The sequence below is a fragment of the Ornithorhynchus anatinus genome, chromosome 7, assembly GCF_004115215.2.
Source record: "Ornithorhynchus anatinus isolate Pmale09 chromosome 7, mOrnAna1.pri.v4, whole genome shotgun sequence".
Lineage (NCBI taxonomy): Eukaryota > Metazoa > Chordata > Mammalia > Monotremata > Ornithorhynchidae > Ornithorhynchus > Ornithorhynchus anatinus.
In genome coordinates this window covers 72,715,042-72,741,062 of record NC_041734.1, presented here as the reverse complement: position 1 = coordinate 72,741,062, position 26,021 = coordinate 72,715,042, and the positions used below count along the sequence as shown (strand labels likewise).

Below are 26,021 nucleotides of genomic sequence, written 5' to 3'. Positions count from 1 at the left end.
CGGTCCCACCAATGATAATAAATGCTAATAATTGGGCTATTGGTTAAATGTTTACTATATGCCGGGCACTGTACTAAGCAGTGGGGTGGATACAAACGAATCTAGCTGGACACAGTCCCTGTCCCATGTGGGGCTCATAGTCTCAATCCCCGTTTTACAGATGAGGTAACTGAAGCCCAGAGAAGTGAAGCGACTTGTCCCGCCTCCACCCCTCCCCCGGTTCCCCTCCCCCAAAACCTCCAGTGGTTGTCTATCAACCTTCACGTGAAACAAAACTCTTGGCTTCAAAGCTCTCCATCACCTTGCTCCATCCTACCTCACGTCCCTTCTCTCCTTCTACAGCCCACCCCGTACACTCCTCTCCTCCGCCGCTCACCTCCTCACTGTGCCTCGTTCTCGCCTGTCCCGCCGTCGACCCCTGGCCCACGTCCTACCACTGATCTGGAACGCCCTCCCTCCTCACATCTGCCAAACTAATTCTCTTCCCCTCTTCAAAGCCCTACTGAGAGCTCACCTCCTCCAGGAGGCCTTCCCAGACTGAGCCTTCCCTTTCCCTCTGTCCCTCCTCCCCTCCCCACTGCCCCTACTCCCTCCCTCTGCTCTACCCCCTTCCCCTCCCCGCAGCACTTGTGTATATTTGTATATATTATTTATTACTCTATTTTATTAATGATGTGAATATATCTATGATTCTATTTATCTATTTTGATGGTATTGATGCCTGACTACTTGTTTTGTTTTGCAGTCTGTCTCCCCCCTTTAGACTGTGAGCCCCTTGTTGGGCAGGGACTGTCTCTATTTGTTGCTGAATTGTCCACTCCAAGCGCTTAGCACAGTGCTCTGCACACAGTAAGCATTCAATAAATCTGGTTGAATGACTGAATGAATGAAAGTGATGGAGCTGGGACTGGAACCCATGACCTTTGGACTTCGAGGCCCGGGCTCCATGTGAGCTGAAAATCCACGAAGCAGAGTCAGGTCGTCTGAAAACCAGACTGTCGGTACAAAAACAGACGACTGATCTCTAAACTGTAATTTCATTGTGGGCAGGGCACGTGTCTACCAACTCCGTTATATTGTACTCCCCCAAATGCTTGGTACAGTGTTCTGCACGCAGTAAGGGTTCAATAAATACCGTCAACTGATTGATTGATTCATTTACCATCCCGATTCATTACAAGCAGCACGCTATCCTTGGAGACGGTCCTCAAGAATGGCACTCCGAAGCGAAATGGAATTAGCTCAATGGCTTTCTCTTTGGCATCCTCTCTGGGACTGGGGAGGGGACAGGAGCTCTTTCCAACAAATGCCAGGATTTCTCAGTGTGCCATGCAAGAGGACCTCCACCATTTTTCTCCTGTCAGCCTGGTCACCTTTAAGTCCCGCTTACCGACCTGAAAAATCAGTAAAATCAGTGTCCAAAATCACATGCATCCTGTTCTCCTTGAACCTGAATTAAGGTAAAGTCATTTTTCTTCCCTCTGCACACACACAACAACCATTTCTTCCCAGACCACGGTGTGTCGTTTCCAAGCCCACGCGCTGTCGGAAAAACGTTTCCTAATTCTGCTGTTGCATCTTCGCCAAAACGTGGTGCAAAAACTTGGGTTCTGGAAGAACTGTGTGTATTCCAGAATTACGTACACACACACGCACACACTCACAGACCAACTACCTTTGCCATTCTTCATCTTAAGAGAAAGGAGGAGGAGCCATTTCCGCCAAACGGGGAAGCCCGGAGACGCTTTACCCTTATTTTGATCGTTGGCTTTAAGGAGAAAGTCACCAATGAGCAAAAGCCACCTCTCGTCCAGAATTGCTGCAGGATAGAGGGAAATCTTGGCCAGCAAGTCTTTCTTGTGGAGAAAGCTGTAGGACAGCTCCAATTCCAATGTCTAGTAGCTTAAATAGATACTTGGCCGCTGATCGTGAAGGTCGGCCTAATGGGTAGGATGCTCAGCAGGGTGAAGGGGCTCGCCACGAGAAAACCTGCACCGACAGCGAGCCGTATGGGAAATGAGGGTTCTGATTTACCAGGGCATATGCCGAACTCTTCTGCTGGCAGAGGTACAGCGTCAGATGCGGCTTGCTCCAAACCCATTCTCCTACGCCACGGACCCAAAGGTCACAATCAATACACTGCCTCTAGAAGCAACATGGTCCTGTCATCTGGATTCTCAAAAGGCTCATTTAAAAGCAAGTTCCATTCCATTTGCCAGGAAGCCATTCTGCTCATCACAAGGCACATCTTCTGAGTAAACCCCACAAGAAATCTCGCAGGCAAGCAATACCAGGCACATTTTCTGTTGCAGTTAACTCTTTCTCTCCTCTCTGGGTTCTCACCCGCTCCTTTGTTTGTTTTTCCATCCCACCTGGCCATTTAGATCGTAAATCTGGGCAAGAACTGATTAATTCAGACCCGGGTGACACCTAGATCACTCAACCTAACACCCCAGTATCCAGGACAGAAAACAAAACCGAAAAAACAGTTTCTGGCTTTCTGTAAACAGTGAATTTTTACATTAAATTCCCTTTTCTGGCTCGACAAGGCTTCCAAAGCCAGCCTCACGTAACCGACTAAAGAGACCGAGCTTCTAGGAAGCCATTTCTAGGAATCCGAACAAAAGAATTCTGAGGTAGATGGTCAGTCATCCAAAACCGCACACCCGTTGCGAACCTAACAAACTAGCAATCGAACGGTAACACTAGAACAAACTCACCAAAAGGCTACCCTGTCATTCCTCAGCGATGTGGGTTACCGAGAACAATGTAAAAAAGACATCAATTATTTAGAGGATAGCATCCCAACGTACTCCGAAAGCCCCCTGTCACGGGTTAAAAATCAGGGCTGCCGGTGACTTGGGAGTGCTGAAGCGTCGGTCGACTCGATAAAGTTGTGGGTAATAAATTTATTGAATTTCCACTCCCCGCCCCCCGATTATGCCTCACAAAACCCGCTCTTAATGAAATGACATCAAATCCACCTTCGTACCTGGATCTATACAATAAACTCACGTGCCTGAGAATCAATTATCGGAATTTTCAGTTAACCGCTGATTGAAATCCAATTATCCTTAATAAATCTGGATGATCCAGATGGGGATTTTCATTTTTAAGTGAACCGCGCTGCCACACATTAAAAACACACGTACGAAATGCTCGGCTTTCATAGGAACCTCTCAGCCCTTCAGAAGATCCATCTTGAGACCTTTTGGATATAGGAGACAGTTGGTTGTATTTGAAAAGCCCAGACTCCAAGACCTCAGACATCCCATGAGCTGTAAAAAAATCTACGAGAGAGAGCGTCTAAGATGACCAGGGCTAGGCATCAAACGCGTCGATAACCCAGACAGCCAGATCGGTCTTGAGAGGCCTTAAAGGAGAGCCTGCATAACTGCCCGCTTCCAAGAGAGAAGTTCACGGAAACGGGCCCCGGTAAAATCCCCAGCTATCTCCCACAGGGTGCTAGAAGGGCGGAGGTCGACCGCAGTACGGGTGGGATCGATGAGCTGTTCTGCCTACCCACCCCCTCCCAAAGCAAGGCCTCTCTCCCAGTGCCCTCCCGCTCCAACCCGGCGAGGAACTGCGCGGCTAGAGGCGGGCCTCAGAGAGCAAATCGTGGAAGGGAGAAAACGCCGACCTACTCCGACTCACGCCAATACCTGTATGAGTCCTCTGGTGAGCCTTTAAGTGGGAGCTTTTTGTATAAACTTTCCGGCAGCCGTTAAACTGACAGCGATGAACCCTCTTCTTGTTTTCCGGGGACGCCTCCGCCGCCGTCCCTCCCCGCTCGCCGTCGCTCAGTCCGCCCTTCGTCGCTCCGACCGCCGCGGCCGCGGCCATCCCACCCACCTTGACCGAGCCGAGCGCCGCCTTCTTGGCCACCAGTTTCAACATCACCGTGCCGTCCACGGCTGAGAGCGTCTGGGAGGTTTTGACCAGGTGCCGGCTGAGCTCGGGCGAGGAAGGGGGAGTGAGTGAGGTCACTGCGTTGAGCTGGGCCTGGTTGACCGCCGTGTAGGCCTCTAAGGCGGAGCTGGCCGGCTGCAGGCCGAGGCAGGTCTCGGACAGCAGCTTGTCTCGGGAGAGCAGCAGGTCCACGGCCGCGCTCTTCTCGCACGCGGCCGCCTCCATGGGGAGCAGGAGGGGGTCCAGCCGCCGGATGCTCTCCTCGATGCCCGGGGGCGGGGAGGCGTGGAGGAAACAGTCCAGGTCTTCACCAAAGGTCTCCGAGATCCGCCTGGGCTCCGTCTGCAGGTAGCGTTCCAGTTCGAGGCACGTCTGCAGCGGAGAGGGAGGGGAGGAAGAGAAACAACTATCAGAGGACAAGAACGAGAAGCAGTGTGGTCTGGTGGATAGAGCACGGGCCTGGGAGTCAGAATCAGTCGGTCGTATTTATTGAGCACTTACTGTATTCACGGCACTGTACTGAACACTTGGGAGGGTACAGTATAACCGACAGATTCCCTCCCTACAACGAGCTTACGGCCCGCAGGGGAAGACGTGGGTTCTAATTCTGGCTCGGCCGCTTGTCTTCTGCGTGACCTTCGGGCAAGTAACTTCACTTCTCTGTGCCTCAGTCACCTCATCTGTAAAATGGAGGCTAAGATTATGAGGCCCATGTGAGACGTGGACTGTCCAAACGGATTAGTTTGTACCCACCCCAGCAATGACTACGGTGCCTGGCACGGAAGTGCTCAACAAATACCATTAAAAACAAAAAATTAAACACCGTTCATCCGGCTGTGGGAAGGGGCAGGAGGAAGCGATGGGAAGTAAGACGGTGGTCTGCTATCACCTCTGGCCTTCTCGATCGCAAGCGGAGTTCCTTACTTCAAGAGTAAGTCCACTTACTTTCCTGGACTCTCCCACACACTCGGTCCAGTGCTCTGCACATGGTAGACTGTAAGCTCCTTGAGGGGAGAGATCATTTAGTGCGCTGGACTCTTCATCGATCAAGCAAGAAAGCAACAGCATTTATTGAGCGCTTAATTGCGCAGGGTATGGCACTAAGTGCTTGGGAAAGTATGGCAGTTGGAATTTACAATCTAGTTGGGGAGACAGACATTAAAATAAATTATGCATACGTATGTAAGTGCTGTGGGGCGGTGAATAGCGGGTGTATAAAGGGTACGGATCTAAGTGCGAAGGGAATGCAGAAGGGAGAGGGAGTGGGGGAAATTAGGGCAATGAGTTGGAGAAGGCCTCCTGGAGACGTGATTTTAATAAGGCTTTGAAGGGGGGGGGAGAGTGGTAGTCTGTCATTTTTATACAAAAATGAGGGAGGATTTGGGTATGGGGTCAATAGCCAGAGAGACGAGATGGAGGTGCTTTACGTTAGCACAGCAAAGTGGGCGGGGTGAGCTGTATCAGAAAATCGGTGAGGTGAGGTAGGAGGGGGAGAGCCGACTAAGTGCTTTAAAGCCAATGGTGAGGAGCTTTTATCTGATGCAGAGGTGGATGGGCAACCATTGGAGATTTGAATGGTTTTTTGGGGGGAAGGCAGAGTGGCCGAGTGGATAAACCACAGCCTAGGAGCAAGACCTGGGTTCTAATCCTGACTTTGCCTCTTGCCTGTTGTATTATCTTGGGCAAATCACTTAACTACTCTGTGCTTCAGTTTCTCCCAACTGCCAAATGAGGATCAAATACCCGTTCTCCCTCCTACTTGACTGTGAACCCCACGTGGGATAGGGCTGTATCTGGCCCGGTTAACCTGTATCTATACCAGCACTTAGAACAGTGCTGACCCGTAATAAATGCTTAATGAACACCAAAAGAAAAAAAACGATACAGGCAATGGAGTGAAGGAAGGATTGGAGTGGGGAGAGTTAGAAGGTACAGAGCCCGGTAAGGAGGTTAAGGTCAAGGTGGGGTAGGATAAGTGCTTGGATCAGCATAGAAGTCAGAATCCAGATTGGAGGGGGTCAAGGAGAGAACCGGAGGAGAGAGAATGGAGACAGGTGGTGTAGACAACTCACTCAAGGTGCTTGGCGAGAGACGGCAGGCGGGAGATGGAGACAGCTGGAGGGCCCTATGAGTCAAGCGCTCAGTCCAGTGCTCTGCACATGGTAGATTATAAACTCCTTGAAGAAAGAGACTGTGTCTACTTAATTGGACTCTACCAAGTGCTTAGTCCAGTGTTCTGCACAGAGCAAGCGTTCAATAAATTACACTGATCAACTGAATCCAAAACCGTCTTCGGGGTAATAATAATAATAACTGTGGTATTTGTTAAGCGCTTACTATGTGCAAAGCACTGTTCTAAGCGCTGGGGGATACCAGGTGATCAGGTGGTCCCACGTGGGGCTCACATTTTTTTAATCCCCATTTGACAGATGAGGTAACTGAGGCACAGAGAAGTTAAGTGACTTGCCCAAGGTCACACAGCTGACTAGAGGCAGAGCCGGGATTAGGGCCGGGGATAAACTCCGGATGGCCAGAGCATGTGTGATTTCTGTATTCTGCAATCGCCAGCCTTGCCAGGGCGAAGGATGAAAGAAAGGCAGAGAGAGAACCAGTTATTTTCCTAGGGCCACCCAGGAGCCCAGCAACAGAGCTGAGGCAGGAAGAGGGGTGAGCTCATTCTCTCCAACCCAGTTCAGGCTCTAAAATGTTCCAGAAGTTGGTAAGCTGTCTAAGAAGCAGCGTGGCCTAGTGGATAGAGCACAGGCCTGGGAGTCATTAGGACCTGGGTTCTAATCCCAGCTCTGCCATTTGTTGGCTGGGTGACATTGGACAAGTCACTTAACTTCTCTGTGCCTCAGTTCTCTCATCTGTCAAATGGGGAGTAAGAGTGGGAGCCCCGTGTGCGACAGGGACCGCGTCTAACCTGATTATCTTTTATCTAACCCAGCACTGGGTACAGTGCTCGGCACATAGTAAGTGCTTAACACATACGAAGAAAAGAAAAAAAAAAGGGATGGTGTCCTAGGGAAAGTTCTACCTTCACCTCTTCTCTGGAGAGGAATGAGAACGGAGCTAAGGGTCCAGAAACTGGGTAAAAAAAATATACATTTGTCCACTTCCTCTGCAGCCCACTGACAATAATACATAATAATAATGATGAGAATAATAATGGTATTTATTCAGCACTTACTGCGTGCCAAGCACTGGACATATTCTGGGACAGATACAAGATAATCAGGCTGGACACAGTCCATATCCCACAGGGGGCTCACAGGTGTTTCATCCCCATTTTACAGATGAGGAAACTGAGGCCCAGGCAATGAACTGCCCAAGGTCGCAGAGTAGGTAAGTGGCAGAGCACTTCCAGGCCCGGGCTATTTCACTAAGCCACACCGCTTCCCAACAGGACACGTTAACACTGCCGGGAACCGGACCTTCACCTGACTTTACCTGGGGTTCAATCAAATCTAGACTTGCCCTCTGCCACAGGTTTTCAGAATCCATTTTTGAATTTAGTTCAGCATCCCTGCTCAATAAGAATGGGGACGGATATTTTTTTTTTTGTCAGCACCCTTTTCAAAAGCTCAATTCAATCGATCAGCCGTATGTATTGAGAGCTTACTTCGTGCAGACCACTCATCCAAGCGCTTGGGAAAGTATACTATAACAGAATAGGTAGACACGTTCCCTGCCCACAACGAGCTTACAGTCCAGACGGGGAGACGGACATTAATATAAATCATGCATATGTACATAAGTGCCGTGGGGCCGAGGGAGGGTTGAATAAAGGTTGCAAATCCAAGTGCAAGGGTGATGCAGAAGGGAGTGGGAGAAGAGGAAATGAGGCTCTTGGAAGAGATGCGCTTTTAATAAAGCTTGGAAGGTGGGGAGAGCGATTATCTGTTGGATATGAAGAGGGAGGGCGTTCCAGGCCAGAAGCAGGATGTGGGGGAGAAGTCGACAGCAAGATGGACGAGGTCGAGGTAGAGTGAGCAGATTGGCGTTAGAGGAGTGAAGTGTGCAGGTTGGGATGTTGGAGGATAGCAGTGAGGTAAGACAGGAGGAGATTGAGTGCCTTAAAGCCTACGGTGAAGAGTTTCTGATCGATGCAGAGGTGGATGGGCAATCAGTGGAGATTCTTGAGGAGCGGGGACACGTACACACGCGTTTTCACTCCACATCTGGGCTGGAATGTAGGGGGAGGGGGTTCCGGAACAGGAACCCGGGGGCCGGAAGGAACAGCAACGTGTGTGAGGAGGGTGATTGGAGACAATGCGAGATTTCCTTCATGCGGGGTTCTCTACGAGGCAACCCCCATACTGTAGCCTCCCTCTAATAGCCTGCTTGATTTCAAAACACTGTTGCAACAGGGTGGATGTTCTCATGGGGGGATGTCTCTGTTACAACAGTTCGAGGCTGCCACGGCATGGTTTCATGGTCTGGTGAAGCAAGGGCCGATTAAACCTAAAGCTTTAGCTCTTCCTGGTCAGGGACAGAACTCAGTTTTTCACACCCTCCGAGAATAATAATAATAATAATAAATTATGATCAATAATAATTATTATGATATTTGTTAAGCGCTTATTATGAGCCAAGCACTGTACTAAGCCCTGGGGTGGGTACAAGCCAATTGGGTTGGACACAGTTCATGTCCCACAGGGGACTCACAGTCTCAATCCCCATTTAACAAATGAGGTAGCTGAGGCACGGAGAATGATAATAATAATAATAATGACAGCATTTGTTAAACGCTTACGATGTGCCAAGCATTGTTCTAAGCACTGGCATAGATACAAGGTAATCGGATTGTCCCACATGGGGCTCACAGCCTTAATCCTCATTTTACAGATGAGGTAACAGGCACAGAGAAGTTAAGTGTCTTGCCCAAGGTCACAAAGCAGACAGGTGGCGCAGCCGGGATTAGAACCCACGTCCTCTGACTCCCAAGCCCGTGCTCTTTCCACTAAGCCACAAGTGGAATGACTCGCCCGTGGTCTCACGGCAGATACGTGGAGGAGCTGGGATTAGAACCCATGACCTTCTGACTCCCAGTCCCATGCACTACACTGCATCATGCTGCTTCTCGGCTTTTAGGATTTGGGAACATCTTGGAATTACATTCTCTGAAAGGAAACGAGATCTTTAAAAGTTTTGAATCAGCCCACTCTACGTCTTTAAAAGGAACAGACCTGACTTTTCCATTTATGTTTTTTTCACCTCAATCCATTCTATCTCGATTAAATTTCAGGCTACAACAGGGAAATGTTTAGGCCAAACTGCAAAATGATTCACTCTCTGATTGCTTAAACCGGACAAAATCCCAGCACATTTTCAATCAGATGTCCTAGCTACGTGATCCTGTTCTGCCAGGGCAGATCTCAATCAGAAAATATTCATACTCTTTTCTGACATCCCAAAAGATAAGCATCTAGCCTTCTGATTTTTTTTGTAAAGAAAAACCGGAGTTGGATCAATCAGCTCTGTGATGTTTTGGGGTAATGAGAAATAGCACAAATAAATGATTCTTACTTCTATCTTTCCATCCACTAACAGGTCCGATAATCCTATATGTAAACTTTTTTTTTTCCAATCTGTCCCCTCCCCATTAGAGAGAAAGCTCCTTGTGGGCAGGAATATGGGATTTGTGCTTCTGTTGTTCTTTTCCAAGTGGAGTTCACTGCCCTCAATGCTCAAGAAATTCCTTGACTAGCATTGGGCCACCAAGTTCTTTCTAGCTCTCTAACATTTCCACCTCGTCGTCTTATCATAGCATTCCCAATCCCACAAGAACACTGAATATACCACCACAGTCTGACCAGGCTCCCTCTACATCATTGTCAAAATCCTCTCGCTCATCGTTCCGATCCCTAAATCTCTTTTCCGGGCTCTGGCCATCACCACATCACTCTTCTTTTATGCTTTATCTCCAATCTCTCTGCCTCCATCCAAAATGTCTCGATTAACCTGATCAAAGTTATGGGTCACTTTGACCATGTCATTCAACCCCCATCTTTCAACCTCCTGGTTTGGGACCCTCTCCGAACTGAATCCAATAGGTTCATTCTGAGTTGCAATTCCCTCCAAAGGTTTGCTCGGCTATTCAGAGAAGCATCGTGGCCTAGTGGATGGAGCACGGGCCTGGGAGTCTGAAACATGTAAGCTCTAATCCCGGGCACCACCACTTATCTGCCGTGTGACCTCAGGCAAGTCACTTCACTTCTGTGTGCCTCAGTTATCCTGCCTGTAAAATGGGGATTAAGACTGTGAGCCCCATGTGGGACCAGGGATTGTGTCCAACCCAATCACCTGAAATCTACCCCAGTCCTTAGTACGGTGCCTGGCACATAGTATGCATTTAACAAATACCACAATTATTATTATTATTATTATGATTGTCGATATTATTTCATTTCCCATCATCTTTCCTATTATGCAACGTTCCATTCACCCATTCTGACCTCTATGCTTTTCCCCGAGGCCGTAGTAGGGTACCTGGCCCACAGTAAGTGCTTAACAAATACCATAATCATTATTATTATAAGCCCGGGACATCTCATTTCCCTTATCACCTCCCTCCTTTCATTGAGAACTCACTTGACTGGTCCCCTCCTCCAGGAAGATCACCCGTATTAAATGGTCGGGTGACAATGCTAGATCCCTAAATCATCGATCATGCTATCACTCCAACTCCAATCGGACCTTAAAAAAGATATATTTTGTTATCAAAAGTTAAAGAAAATATTTCTGTTGGCTTTGTTTTTTTTATGGTATTGGTTAAGCACTTAGTATGAGCCAGGCACTCTACTAAGTGCTGGGTGGTAGGGGGTAGACACAAAATATTTGGAGGTTGGACACAGTACCAGTCCCACATAAGGATGTCAGTCTTACTCCCTATAATAATAATAATAATAGAATTTATTAAGCTCTTACTCTGTCCCTATTTTACAGAGAAGGTAAGTGAGGCACACAGAGAAGTTTAAGTGACTTGCCCAAGGTCACATAGCAGACAAGTGGCAGAGTCAGGATTAGAACCCAGGTGCTATGACTCCCGGGCCCATGCCCCATCCACTGGGCCACGTTACTTCTCAGCAGTGATGGAAATCTCCTTGAGCTCAGGGGCTAACAAACGATGAGTCTCGATAAATGGGAAATGAATGGATCGACAGAAATTACGGGGCGCATACTGTGCGCAGCGCCTGTATTAAGCACTTGGGAAACGGGTCAACCGATCACCTGAGCATTCGCCGGAAAACCTTAGCTGGCTGCAAGTCGAGTTCTAGGAGACAGTAGGTATCGGGTGGAATCCAAGGTGGAGCGGGATTGAGAAATCCTGCAGCTCAAATGGGGACTAAGCAGAAGTGGGGCGAGCAGTACCGAAGAGACGAAAGACTGTAACTGGTCCATAAGTAGATGGGACGAACTATATGGCGCCAAGCCCTAACCACACGCAGAAGCTCTGATCATTCATTCATTCATTCGATAGTATTTATTGAGCGCTTACTATGTGCAGAGCACTGTACTAAGCGCTTGGAATGGACGAATCGGTAACAGATAGCGACGGTCCCTGCCCTCTGACGGGCTTACGGTCTAAGCGGGGGAGACGGACAGACAAGAACAACAGCAATAAGTAGAATCGAGGGCATGAACATCTCATTAAAACAATAGCAAATAAACAGAATTAAGGCCACGTACATTTCATTAGCACTTGTCCTACAGTCGCCGGTGTGCAATGGTTGGCCAACAATAGCCAGTTTGTGGAGGGAGGGAGGTTCCACACATGAAATACATCCAACCGAGTGTTCGTAAATAAAAATCAAAAGGAATTGAATTTCCCTATTGAATTTCACTGTAGTAATCCACAGTTAATGTAGCAATACACTTCAACATTTAGCCACTGCTGCCTTTAATAATCAATTAGCAGTGCTGAGCGAGTTACCGAGGGCCTCTAGAGAGAGCCTTTCCCCCACCAGACTGCTACTTAGTCCCCCAAACTCACATCTTTCACTAGCTAAGTGAGGGGCTGGAGAGGGCAGTTTGGGGGAGAAGGGTCAAGTCACAGAGGGAAGCAGAATCTGACCGGCTGATCAATCGGGAACAACAGAGACCCAAATTGCCCCTAGAAGCTTCTCCTCCCAAGAGGCTGTAGGATCAGGCTGTCTGCACCTCTGAGAAACGTCATCTAGTTGATTCAGAGGCGTTTGGTGGTAATAGCATTTATTAAGTGCTCATCATGTGCAGAGCACAGTGTACAGAGCACTGTGAAAGTATACAGAAGTGGTAATTAGGCACGTTTTCTCTCCCTTAAGAAACTCACGACCTGAGGGAAGCAGCACGGCCTAGTGGCAAGAGCCTGGACTTGGGAGTCCGAGGTTGTGGGTTCTAATCCCCCCCCCCCCCCCGCCACTTGGAGGCTGTGGAACTTGGGGCAGGTCACTTCAATTCTCTGGGCCTCAGTTCCCTCATCTGTGAAATGGGGATTAAAGCTGTGAGCCCCATATGGGACAACTTGATTACACTGTATCTACTCCAGTGTTTAAAACGGTGCTTGGCACATAGTAAGCGCTTAACAAATACTGTAATTATCGTTATTATTAAGATAAAGGTGAGAGAGTGTTCACACCCAGGCACTAGAGTAAATTCCCTTGGAAGCTCATAGTCTCAACCATGATATTTTCTTCGGGTATTGCCATGGGATCCCAACAGGTGTCCTCATCCCCAAGTTAAATCCTGTATGTGGAACCGATCCTCCCGCCCTTCCCTTAGTAGCTTCTGGGAAGGAGGCACTGTGGCCTTGTGAAAAGAGCAAGGATCTTGGAGTGAGGAGATGGGCCTAGGAGTCGGAGGACCTGAGTTCTAATCCCAGCTCTGCCACTTGCCTGCTGTGTGATCTTGGGCAAATTACTTAACTTCTCTGTGCCTCAGTTTCCTCATCTCTAAAATAGGGATTAAATCCTACTCCCTCCTAATTAGACCTTGAACCCCATGAGAGACAGGGACAGTGCCCAACCCGATTATTTTATAGCTACCCCAGCAGTTAGCACAGTATCTGGCAGATAAGAAGTGCTCAACAAGTACCATTAAAAGGAGACTTGGATTCTACCCCAGCTCCGCTACTGGCCTGCTGTGTGACTGACTCTCTGTACCTCAGTTTCCTCATTTAGAAAATGCGAATTCGATATCTGTTCTCCTTCCTTCTTAGACTGTGAGCCCCATGTGGGACAGGAACTGTGCCAGTTATGATTACCTTGTATCTTCCCCAGTGTTGGACAACTAGAAAACACGTAATCTATAACATAATTACCAAGGACAGTTTAAGAAAAACTAATCACTTTGAGTTCTCCGAAGTCCTCTAGAGGCCCAGTCCAAAAATATCCAAAGACAAAAGTAACTCAATTCTTCAATCAATCACTTGTACTTTCTGAGCAGATGCCATGGGCAGGCAGTGTACTAAGCGCTTGGAAGAGTACAACATAACTCAGGGCATGTTACTGTTAATTGTTGTATTGTACATTCCCAAGAGCTTAATACAGTGCTCTGCACACAGTAAGTGCTCAATAAATATAATTGAACAAATGAATGAACAAGCTTTCAGTCTAATCCACTGTGCTTATGGAGAACGCGTACCCCCGACATTCACACTGGGAATTTTAAAGTTGTCATCCTCGTATCTGCTTCACATTTTATTGGAGAATGATGGACAGGGATTGTGTCCAACCTAACTGTATGGTACATATTCTAAAATTCATTACAGCGCTTGGCCATAAAACCATATAACAAGTATTACTAATAGTATTATAATAATCATTTTCTCACAGGTCTCCTTATCTTTTGTTATTTTTTAGTACTTTTCTCCAGGAGCCATCTCTCTCTCTCTCTCTCTCTCGTACTTATTTGTTATTCTTCATCTCAGTTGTGCCACTAACTTAATAATAATGTTTGCATTTGTTAAGCACTTACTATGTGCAGAGCACTGTTCTAAGCGCTGGGGTAGACACAGGGCAATCAGGTCGTCCCACGTGGGGCTCACAGTCCCAATCCCCATTTTACAGATGAGGTCACTGAGGCACGGAGAAGTTAAGTGACTTGCCCACAGTCACACAGCTGACAAGTGGCAGAGCCGGGATTCGAACTCATGACCTCTGACTCCAAAGCCCGTGCTCTTTCCACTTGTTTGAGGCTTTCAAATAAATCACTGGCCCCTCTAGGTCTTAGGTTAGCAATCTTGAAAAGGGGATTCTTGTAATTACAAAGTTCTAAATGGGTGGGGTAGGAATTCAGGAATAAAGATGAGAAGATGCTGGGTAATTGTGAGGGACCATTTCCTGGGAAATTTTAAAACAAACCCAACTTCCCAGCTCCACTTCTTTGGACTTTTATTACTTAACAGGCAAGACAAAGAAAAATTACCTCTGCGAATTCTGGATATACCACAAGGCTACAAAGATCCTTCTCCTCTTGTATTTTTCAGGTTTTGCGGGGACAGGGGAAGAAGCCACAGTAGCACACCTCAAAGCTAGATCTCAATTGCTGAACCCCAAAAGTAAGCAGCACACTGTGCCTGGTGTCAGTCCCATCATTTCTTTGAACACCTTATCCAATCATCTGCTTGAACCAAACAAATAGTTCCCCTCCGTAATTCACAGAAACGATGTGAAAGTTCATTTGGTTCGGTGTACATCCGAAAGCTCGGAAACGCTTATCAAAGTCACTCCTCTGTTTTGATCCCAGAACTGCGTGTAGAGACAAAACTGGCTTGTTTAGATTTTTTTTTTCCTTTCGTTTCTCTGAAAGAGTTTCTATTTCCTGCTCAGAAAGTTCCTTGAACTTTCATTTCTTTCATCCTCCAAGGTCTCTGGTTTCCGCTCAGGAAAGAATCCCTCGGTAGTATTTAATGAGCACCTACCTCTCTAGACTGCGATCTCCTTTAGACTATAAGCTCATTGTGGGCAGGGAACATGTCTACCAGCACTGTTATATGGCATGCTGCCGTGAGTTTAGTACCGTGCTCTGTACCCAGTAAGTGCTCACTAAATAAGATTGATTGATTATCATAAGCACAGCACTATATTAAGTGCTTCAGAAAGCACAATAAAGATAAAATCAATCAATCGATGGCATTTATTGAGTGCTTACTATAGTACTAATAATGTTGGGATTTGTTAAGCGCTTACTATGTGCCAAGCACTGTTCTAAACGCAGGGGTAGATACAAGGTAATGAGGTTGTCCCACGTAGGGCTCACAGTCTTCATCCCCATTTCACTGATGAGGTAACTGAGGCACAGAGACGTTAAGTGACTTGCCCAAGGTCACACGGCTGAGAAGCGGCAGAGCCGCGATTGGAACCCATGACCTCTGACTCCCAAGCCCTTGCTCTTTCCAATAAGCCACGCTGCTTCTCCATGTGCTGGACACTGTACTCAGCGCTTGAGCGAGCACAGTTGAGTAGGTAGGCACGATCCCTACCTTCAAGGAATTTACAGCAATCCCAATTAGCCCATAAGGCTATAAACTCGCCTGAACAATCATATTTATTGAGCACTTTCTGTGTGCAATGAACTATACTCAATCTGTGGTATTCATTGAGCACTCACTATGAGCAGAACACTTGACTAAGCGCTTGGAAGACTGCAGTGCCACAGAATTCAGCAGACACTTAGTGGAAAGAGCATGGGCCTGGGCGTCAGAGGACATGGGTTCTAATCCCGGCTCCGCCGCCTGTCGCTGTGTGATCTTGGGCAAGTCGCTTAACTTCTCTGTGTCTCAGTTACTTCATCTGTAAAATGGGGATTGAGACTGTGAGCCCCACCTGGGACAATCTGATTACGCTATAACTACCCCAGTGCTTAGAACAGTGCTTGGCACGTAGTACGTGCTTAACAAATACCAAAATTATTACTGTATCATTATTAATGATCTTACTATACTAAGCACATGGGAGACTACAATGCAACAGAGCTGGTCAATACATTCTCTGCCCACAAGGAACTTTCGTAAGCCAAGGATGTGGCAAGGTATTGCCTTGGCAGAGAACAAGGTTTTGGAAGGAAAAGACAGGATTCCTTCTTTCAAGGAGCTCTAGAGTTATATGGAGCATTGAAGCCAAGGAAATGTGCCGTTTCTGACCTGTGAATAACACAAGGCTGTCTCCTTTTTCTGAAGTAGTAGCTGCCTTCATTTAAAGTCACACCGAAACACACACACACAAACAATCACACCCCGGCCCCCAATCTCCTGCTCCATGTAGTTCTGAGGAGCTGTAGAAACCTCCTCTTGGGAGGAAAGCAAAGAGCCAACTGAACTGAACAACTGCTTCCTGAACTGGACTCGGCCTTTGCAGATGTTGCTCGTTCAAAGCCATGCCAGGAAGAACTCGCTAAGCCTCCACGGCCTTAAGTCACCCTCCTATCTCCTCCCAGCCAGTCGGCTCGGGCAGGAGTGTATGGTGTGTCTGGTGGGGTGGGGGAGCAGAAAGAGGGAGGTGGCACTCGGGATCGGGAAAAGGAAGGAGGATGTTTAAAAACACTCGGCTTGAGCCAATACAACTATTTTTTCTTAAAATGCTAATTGTTAAGTGCTTACTATGTGCCAAGAACGGTTCTAAGCACTGGGGTGGAGACAAGGTAATCAGATTGGACACATTCCCTTTACCACATGGGGTTCACGGTCTTAATCCCCATTTTACAGAAGAGGGAATTTAGGCCCAGAGAAGTGAAGTGACTTGCACAAGATCACACAGCAGACAAGGACTAGAACCCAGGTCTTTCTGATCGCAGGCCTAGGCCCTTTGGGACAGGGACCGTGTCCAACCTGATTATCTCGTAACCACACCAGCGCTTAGGGCACATACTCCATAAATGCCAATTATTATTAACATAATTAGGTTGGCAAAAGTCTTTGTGCAGATGTGGGCCCCCGTGGGGCTCACTGTAGGGAGCCGTGTCTCGGGGTGTTCTCAAAAAGATAATCGGGCCTGCTATCACCAAACCCCAAACAACGCAGATTGTCCATTTAGTTTGAGAGCCAGGGCTATAGGGGGAAACCCAGCCACAGACTGAAATTGTGTCACAGGTTCCCTAGCCTATATGATACTTCCATTTCCCCTCATAAGAAGGGACCAGTGGAAATTCCTAGCTTAATTAAAAACAAAACAAACATCCCAGGGGAAGGCGGGGGAGAGAGAGGGAGAGGGAGACAGAGAGAAGGGGGGGGAGAGAAAGGGAGCAAAAAAGAGAAAGGGAGAGAAGAGAAAGGGAAGAAAGAGAGAAGCGAGAGGGAAAGGGAGAGGAGAGAGAATGAGAAAGGGAGAGGAGAGGAGAGAGAGTGAAAAAGGGAGAGGAGAGAAAGGAGGGGAGAGAGATTGAGAAAGGGAGAGAAGCAAGAAAGAAGGGCGAGAGAAGAGAAAGGGAGAAAGGGAGAGGAGAAAGGGAGAGGAGAAAGAGAGAGAAGAAAGAGAGAGAAGAGGGAGAGAGAAGAGAAAGGGAAGAAGAGAGCGAGAAAGGGAGAGGAGAGAGAGAGAAGGGGAGAGAAGAGAGGGAGAGAGGAGAGAGAGGTAGAGACAACTCCCAGAGGAAAAAACCAACCAACCCATTCAAGCCTGTCCCAGCTGGCTCCCAGCGGTGGACAGTCCCCGACCCCCAGTTTGGAGAACTTCATCCTGCATCCTCATTAGAGCAGAGGGCCAAAAACTCGGCGAGGCCTGTTCCTTTAAGGAATGGCGAACATCCCAGAGAACAATGGTCCTGACAGGGTGTTTCAGCTTCACCATTAATTTTCCATAAAGAGCAGTTTTCTCGATGAGTCCTTGTCAGAGGAGGCCTGGACGCCTCAGAAACCTGTAATTATTCTTGGCTCCCTACCCCCCACAGCCTCTGCACCTGTGTCGGTTCAAGACACCAGCTGGCCGCCTCTTGCCTCCTGCCTCTTGAAGGGAAAACACACACACACAGACGCAAAACACCAACACACAAAACACACACACACATTCAAATTCCAAATCGGCCTAGCCTGCTCCTCCCCACGTTTGGAAAGCAAAATACAACTAAGAAATCTTTTCTCTTTTTTAATTATAGATTTTTAAAAGTCCCTCCTCCATCTCCTCCCTTCCCCTCCGCCCACCTTGACAAAGGAACTAAACAAAGAAACATTAAAGGCCCCCAAAAGCCTTCATTCAAGGAGCATCACAGAAAAATAAATTAACCTTGGGAAATGGCCTGACAAGGGGTTATTAACACGGTTCCCTTCCTCTTCCGCTACCCCTGTCCCTCCCCCCCCATTTGCCGGCTGTGAACTTTTCCGGGATCTGGCTCACACATACGCAAAGCGCTCCCTCTCCCACCCCACCCCCCCCCCCCCCAACTCAATTCCCGAAATCCCTTTGCACTTAGCCTCTCGGGCAAGGGGAGACATGCTGAGGACATGACATCACCACCTCTTCCTCCCCCAGATCTCCAGAACAGGGCAGTGACTCAGGCCACTGGTATTTTTAAACAAACCAGTTTCATTTTCTGTCCCCTTCACTGCATTACCTTTTCTGTTGGGCTAATTAACTACACCCCTCCTCCCGACTCCCCCATTCTGCGTTCACACACACACAAAATTTCCCATGCACAAGTGACCTCGGGCACAGACCCAAGTGTTGTGCACACAGAGACTTGCACACACAGGGACAACAGGTTTAGAAGCCAGCAGGGGCTTCTGTGGCAGAAACAGTTTAGAGGCTAGTGTTCTTGCAAAACATCCTCTCTCTCATCTGTGGAGACGTTGGAGATGTTTGGATTCTAGGAAGCTTTAGGAAATGTTTGCTGGGTGACGCTACGTCGGTGTTTACACACACACACACATACAAAATACATCCTAGAAGAAGAATCAACTTCGCCATTGTCCAGCTCTTTCCTTTATAAGCCTTGGCAATGTAACTAACATAGGTTATTTAAGAATCCATTTATGCCAATGGTCTCTGGGAATTAAACACAGCCCCTGCCCCTAATAAGCTTATACTCGCAGTAAAATGTACACTAGCTGTTTTTTAGAGGCAACACAGGCACAGGTTTAACTGCCCAAATTTGTGAGCATTGTTACATTACTACGAGTAGTCATGTGGGGGGGGGGGGGGGAGTGTGTGTGTGTGTGTGTGTGTGTTGGTATTTGTGTGCTGGAAAGTGAGGGGGGGAAATATCCATTCATTCATTCATTCAATATGCGCTGTACCTTCAGAAAAGATGTGATTTATCATCTCTATCCGTAACATTTATATTAATGTCTGTCTCCCCCTCTAGACTGTATGTGTTCTGGGCAGGGAATGTGTCTGTTTATTGTTGCATTTTACTCTCCCAAGTGCTTAGTACAGTGGTCTGCACCTAATAAGTGCTCAAAAACTACTTTTGACTGGCTGACAAAAGATGTGGGTAGTTTTGGCACAAAAAGGCACAACATTCAGAGCTCCTAGCTGTACCCCCACAACCCCATCTCCCCTCCTTCCAGGGTTCCCGGCTTGAGCTGTGCTGATCCCATTTATGTCGGCACCATCTGTCCCGGGGACGCTTACCTGCTGTGTAACCTTGGGCAAGTTACTTAGCTTCTCTGGGTCTAAGTTTCGTCATCTGTCCAATGGGGATTCAACAGCTGATTTCCCACCTCCTTAGACTGTGGGATAAGGACTGTGTCCGGCATAATTATTTTGGACACACCCCAGTGCTTAGTGCAGTGTTTGGCACATAGTCAGTGCTTATTATCATTGTGCGCATGCAGCGTTTCCCAGGACGTTACCATGTCTCGCTCCACGTGTACACAATCATTTAAAACAGATGCACGACGTAGTGGATAGGGCACGGGCCAGACAGTCAGAAGGTCACGGGTTCTAATCCCCGCTCTGCCACTTGTTTGCTGCGCAAACAAGTCGCTTAACTTCTCAGGGCCTCAGTGACCTCATCTATAAAGCCGGGAGCGAGACCGTGAACCCCATGAGACCGCAACCAGCCCGATTTGCTTGTATCCGCCCCAGCGCTCAGTACAGTGCCTGGCACATAGTAAGCACTTAACAAATGGCGTTATTTATTTTATTCAAACCCTGAACAGAGAGTGTTTCACTGGGGGGGAGACGCCTGCAGAGTGACCTTGGGCGAGTCACTTCACTTTTCTGCTTCTCAGTTACCTCAATTGTAAAATGGGGATTAAAACTGTGAGCCCAACGAGGGGCAGGAACTGTATCCAAGCCAATTTGCTTGTCTTCCCCCACGGTGCCTGGCAAATATTACAATTACCACCCACACAAACACACACACACTAGTGAATGTCGGCGCATCTTTTCCTGGTGACCCTGTCACACCACCCAGTGGTCTCTTGCAGAAAGCATCGAAAAGGTTCATTGTTGTTGTCATCATTAATGTTATTATATTTATTAAGTGCTCGCTCTGTATCACGTACTGTTCTAAGCAGTGGGATTAATCGAGTTGGACACCGTCCCCGTCCCACAGGGGGCTGAAGGTCTAAGTGAGGGAGGACAGGTATTTCAACTCCACTTTACAGCTGAGGAGACTGAAGGACAGAGAAATGAAGTGACAGACCCAGGTTCGCTCAAGCAAGCAACTGGCAGAGACGGGATCAGAACCCAGGCCCTCTAATTCCCAGGCCTGTGCTCTTTCCACTAGGCCACGCCGCTTCTTATCGCCACTCCCGCATCCTCTCCAAACTCCGTCCTTGCCAGGGCTCGAAGGGGCCAAAATGACACTTATTTGAAAGGGTTCAAGATGGGGACGATCAAATGAAATCACCGCTTCAGGATACGCCACTTACGAACTCTGCAACGGAGAAAGGCTGAGGATGCCAACTGGGCGTCACAGTCTTAAGATTTCCCCAGCACATTCCAGCTGGAGACGGAGCTATTTTGCCTACGGCCCTAAGAGACAGTGAGTTCATCAAAATGGCAGGCAGAGGGTCGGAGGCCGGGAAAGGGAGACTCACACATAATGGTTACTGGCACTCTCCTATCAGGGTTTCTCACTAGGAATGGCTCCCTGGATCTAGCAGTAACAGGGATAGTAGTCGTAGAAATAACGGCATTGATTGAGCACCCGTTGGGTAAAATGCACTATACTAGACGATTAAAAATAGAAACCAAAAAGCCACATGTTCCCTACCCACAAGGTGCTCCTTGTCATAAAGTATTTACAGAGTAGTCGTGATAAATAATCCAATATTCATTCATTCGATCATATTTGTTGAGCGAGGGCTTACTGTGTGCAAAGCACAGTACAAAGCGCTTGGGAGAATACAATGCAACAACAAACTGACATATTCCCTGCCCACAAGGAGCTCGCGGTCTAGATGGGGGAATTGAATTCAATTGAATCAGTGTATATACATAAATCCTGAGGATGAGTGTAAGTACATACGAGAGGAGAAAAGGAGAGACGGGAGGAATTAAAAACTGGAAGATAGTAGAACCTGATGGAAAGAGGCCCCATGGGACTAATTCATTCATCCAGGGAGAACCCAAAAAAAGCCAAAATTTCCTAGCCGATCGTAAGGAATCGGTAATTCTCTTTGCTTTGCCTCACTCCAGCTAATCCGAAACAAGTCCTGACTCGCTGTGGACAACCCAAAGCACGCTGGTAGGGAAGCAATATAGCCCAGTGGAAAGAGCAAGGGCCTGGGAGTTAGAGGACCTGGGTTCTAATTCCGACCCTGACACTCGCTTCCTGTGTGGACTTGGACAAGTCACTTCACTTGGCTGGGCCTCAGTTTCTTCATCTGTAAAATGAGGATTAAATTCCTGTTCCCCTCCCTACTTAACGATACTGATAATGGTATCTGTTAAGCATTTACTGTGTGCCAAGCACTGTACTAAGCACTGGGCAAGATAATCAAGGTCGGACATAGTCCCTGTTCCCCTGGAAGCTCACGGTCGAACCCCTGATAGCTTTATGTCTGGGATTTTTATTTCTAGACACCTAGAAACTATAAAAGTTCTGTGAATTCCCACAAAAAACCTTTTTATCATGTAACCTAAATTAGGTTGTCTGTCGTTTGCATCACGATGAAGAGGTCAGTGAATGTCTTATCAGTTTCAAAACACACACACAAAAACTCACTAATGACACCAGTAATGGACAAAAATACAAACACTAGCTGGTCTCACTACATAATGGTTTGGGTTTTAGTTATGTTAAATAATTATTATTTATTTACATAAAAATATGTGCGGCAAAGGCATCTGCATGGGTGACCTCAAAAACACTTTGGGGGGCAAAAGGGAGACCAGAATTTAGGAAGGCCACCAGTGGTCAAATTTCTGTTCTCCTCGACCCCTCCCTCTAATGTACACCCATAACAACAAAAATAATCATTGTGTATCTGTTCTTACTATGCGCCAAGCACTGTACTAAGCACTGGGGTAGATAGAGGACAAGCAGGGCAGACCCAGCCCCTGTCCCACACTTAGCTCCCAGTCTAGAATGGCATGAGAATGAGTACTGAAATCTCCATTTTACATAGGGGGAAACTGAGGCACGGAGACTTTAAGTGACTTGCCCAAGGACACTCAGCCGGCAAGCGGGAGAGCAGTATTAGAACCCAGGTCCTCTGACCTGCGGGTGGGTTTCCTTCCCCCTAGGCCACCACGCTGCTTCTCACTTCCCCTTTCACCCCCTCCACAGGCACAGTGCAGGTCTTCCTCGTAGTTTCTTCATTCAAGTCCACATTACATCATATCCTCACGCTGCTACAAGAAAAACGCAATCCCCTTTCTGCCTCCCCTCTACCCCAGGTGCATAATTCCCAGAAGCCCCAGGGAAACAGGGCCTGGGGTAGCCGTGACACCCGCACAGAGGCATGAGGTGACACCCTTGTTGATTTTGGATCATTTCATCATCAGTTCCCATTCCCAGCTGGACCCTTCGTGTTGAGGGAAATTCGGAAATCAAGTTGCAGCAGATCAGCACCATCAGGCAAGCGGCCGGGTCCGAAGTCACAACATCCAGGTTCTCGCCAGACTTTGGCCTCTTCTTCCAAGAAGCTCACGGGGCCGGAGGCCAACCCCGGCCCCGGATGGAACTCAGCCCGGGCCCCCGTGGATAGCCTACTCTGTCCCACGCTCCGTCCCTTTCGTTTGACATCTTTTTCAAGGCAGCGGGGTTGCCTTTCCGCATTCTAGCTGAAAGAGCTTTTGCTCCGAGCGGTGCCGGTTATAGATGCCACAGACACAAGGGAACTTCCAGGGCTGGGTCTGGAAATGTTCCAAAATCTAATTAAGAGGGTTCGGGACTTGAAGAAGAGAACTGCCGAGGATAATCCATTAAACCCAGAAGCCTTCAGTACTTGCCCTACTGTCTAAACGTTAGTTCACCTACATATCCACTTCTTCTTCCTATGGATAAATGATTTCAGGGTCCATCTCCCCAACTAAACCGTAAGCTTCCCGAAGGCAGGGATCTTGCACCCTCCCCAACACGTACTAGAGTGATAGGCCCACAGAAGGGATTCAATCAATACCACTGATTGGTCGGTACCGCTTACCCTATCCCGCCTTGACTTCCCGCATCTGTCTCTTCGCTGACCTCCCCGTCTCCTGTCTCTCTTCACTTCGGTCCGCACTTCATCCTGCTGCCTGGATCGTTTTCTTAAAAAACATTCCGTCCACATCACCCCACTCCTCAAGAACCTCCGGGGGCTGCCCACCCACCCCGACATCAAACCGAAATCCTTACTGTTGGGCTTTAAAACGCGTAATCAGCTTGCCCCCTCCTCCGTTACCCACCGATCTCCTTCGGCCCAGCCCGCACAATTGGCTCCTCGAACTCCAGCTTGCTCAATGTCCCCCAACTCATCTCTTTCACCGCCAAACCCTTTCCCACATCCTCCCTCTGGTCTGGAACTCCCTCCCCCTCCGTATATGCCAGACCACCACTCCCTCCACCTGCGAAGCCTTCTGAAGGTCACATCGAGGAGCAGTGTGGCCTCGTGGATCAGAGCACGGGCTGGGAGTCGGGAGGACCTGGGTTCTAATTCTGGTTCTGACGCATGTCTGCTGTGGGACCTGGAGCAAGTCACTTCACTTCTCTGCGACTCAGTTACTTCATCTGTAAAATGGGGATTAAGGTTGTGAGCCCCAGGCGGGACAGGGACTGTGGCCAACCCAATCTGCTTGTATCCACCCGGCGCTCAGAACAGTGCCTAGCACATAGTAAGCACCGAACAAATACCACAGTTGTTATCTGCTCCAAGAGGCCTCCCCCGATTATGCTCTCCTTTCCCCACCTCCTTCTCCCTTCTGCATCATCTATGGGTGCATTTGGATCTATGTCCTTTGGGCACTTGCCAGTTATGAACATATCTGTAACATTAATTATATTAACATCTGTCTCCCCCTCTAGACTGTAACCTCGCTGTGGGCAGGGAACACATCCACCAACTCTGTTATACTGCACTCACCGTGGTACTTAGTCCAGTACTTTGCACGCAGTAAACACTCAATAAAAACCATTCACTGATTGATTAAACGAGAGCTAGGTTCTCATCTGTAAGCGGTAGATTGGGGCGGGGCAGATTGCTTTTGAATATCATCACCGGCACATAAGGTGCTCTCGATTGTGAGCTCACTGTGGGCAGGGAATGCGGCTGTTTGCTGTTGCACTCAACTCTCCCAAGGGCTTAGTACAGTGCTCTGCACACGGTAAGCACTCAACAAATACAATTGATTTTCTCCAGGTCTGGTACAGGTCTGGAAGCAAGTTGGAACATGCCAGAGCTCAGCTCAGAAAAAGAAATATCCCCTGTAGGGGTGTTCTGGGACATTAAGGACAGGGGCAAAGGGTGAGAGTAAGCGCTTAACAAAGCCTGGTCGGGACCATATGGGGCAGAGTCGTTCATTCATTCGTGATTCCTGGGTGACTCTGGGCAAATCACCTGACCTCATTAGACCTCAGTTTCTTCTTCTGCAAAGGAGGATTAAAATGCCTTTTCTCTCCTCCTATTAGATTGGGAGACGTCATGAGGGAGAAGGAGTGCACCCCGCCTGATCATCAAAGATGGTGGCCAGCAGCTCCATTCCCGCCTCGCTCATTCTCCTCTGTCCAGAGTCCCTGGGGTGTGCACCCAATTCCCTCTTCGGAAGCTGGCCAACTGCTCCTCTTCCACACTCCCCTTTTCTGCACCCTCTCCCCCCACTCTCCCGAGAATCTTCCCCCCCAACAGGAAATGGGGGACATCCAGAATTTCCGGATGAAATTCCTTTAAATCCTTGGGTCACTGAACTCTTCTTTCTTTGTTGCTTTGGGCCAGAAGAAATGGTCCCTCCACTGAATGGTAAGGGGCAGGTGATTCAGACAGGTAGGTGAATCTGCAGCACTCCCGAATCCCCTTGCTGTGGAAGGAACAGGGGCTACTGATTGAAAACCCAATTTGAGGAACAAATCAGTCGGCTGGAAAGCCGGGGTCTGAATTCCTCCAGCAACTCTGCTGCCTGCTGTAGCCCCGAGCAACTCTGAGACCGAGGGGTTGACAAGCAAGTGCTCAAAAGGCAGTCCCCAGCGGTTAGTACAGTGTCTAGCACACAGTAAGCGCTTAACAAATACCACTATATATCATCAAAACTGGAAGGACCAGGAAACCTGTTTCCTTGAACTTTTCTCCCACCAAAGGCACTGTGACCTTGGGTAAGTCACTTACCTTCTTTGTGCCTCAGCTTCTTCATCTGTGAAATGGGGATTAAATAGCAATTCTCCCTTCCCCTTAGGCTGTGAGCCCTAGTGGGACAGGGCCTTTGCCTCAACCAGTTATCTTGAATCTACCTCTGTGTTTAGAGGTGCTCAACCCCCTAGGCTGGAACTCCCTCTCCCTCCAAATATGCCAGACAACCACACTCTCTCCCTTCAAAGCAGTAGTACGGTCACATCTCCTCCAAGAGGTCTTCCCCAATTAAGCCCTCTTCTCCCCAACTTGCTCTTCCTTCTGCATTGTCTATGCACTTCGATCGGTGACCTTCGGATACTCGAAATTCTCCCCATCCCCAACTCCACAGCACTTACGTACATATCTTCTAATTACATAATATAAATTACATATTTATTCCTATTAAAGTCCATCTCCCCCCTCTAATTATGGTACTTAATTATGG

At 48.1% G+C, this 26,021-nt stretch overlaps 1 protein-coding gene across 1 annotated transcript in view; it reads right to left on the bottom strand.

Annotated features, from left to right (window-relative positions):
- The window catches only part of KLF7 (Kruppel like factor 7), a 129,948-nt gene that overhangs the window by 68,332 nt on the left and 35,595 nt on the right, over positions 1-26,021 (bottom strand). The window contains exon 2 of the mRNA XM_029069783.1: positions 3,663-4,281. Within this exon, the coding sequence (XP_028925616.1) occupies positions 3,663-4,281 (619 nt within the window). The remainder of the gene's footprint in view (positions 1-3,662; positions 4,282-26,021) is intronic.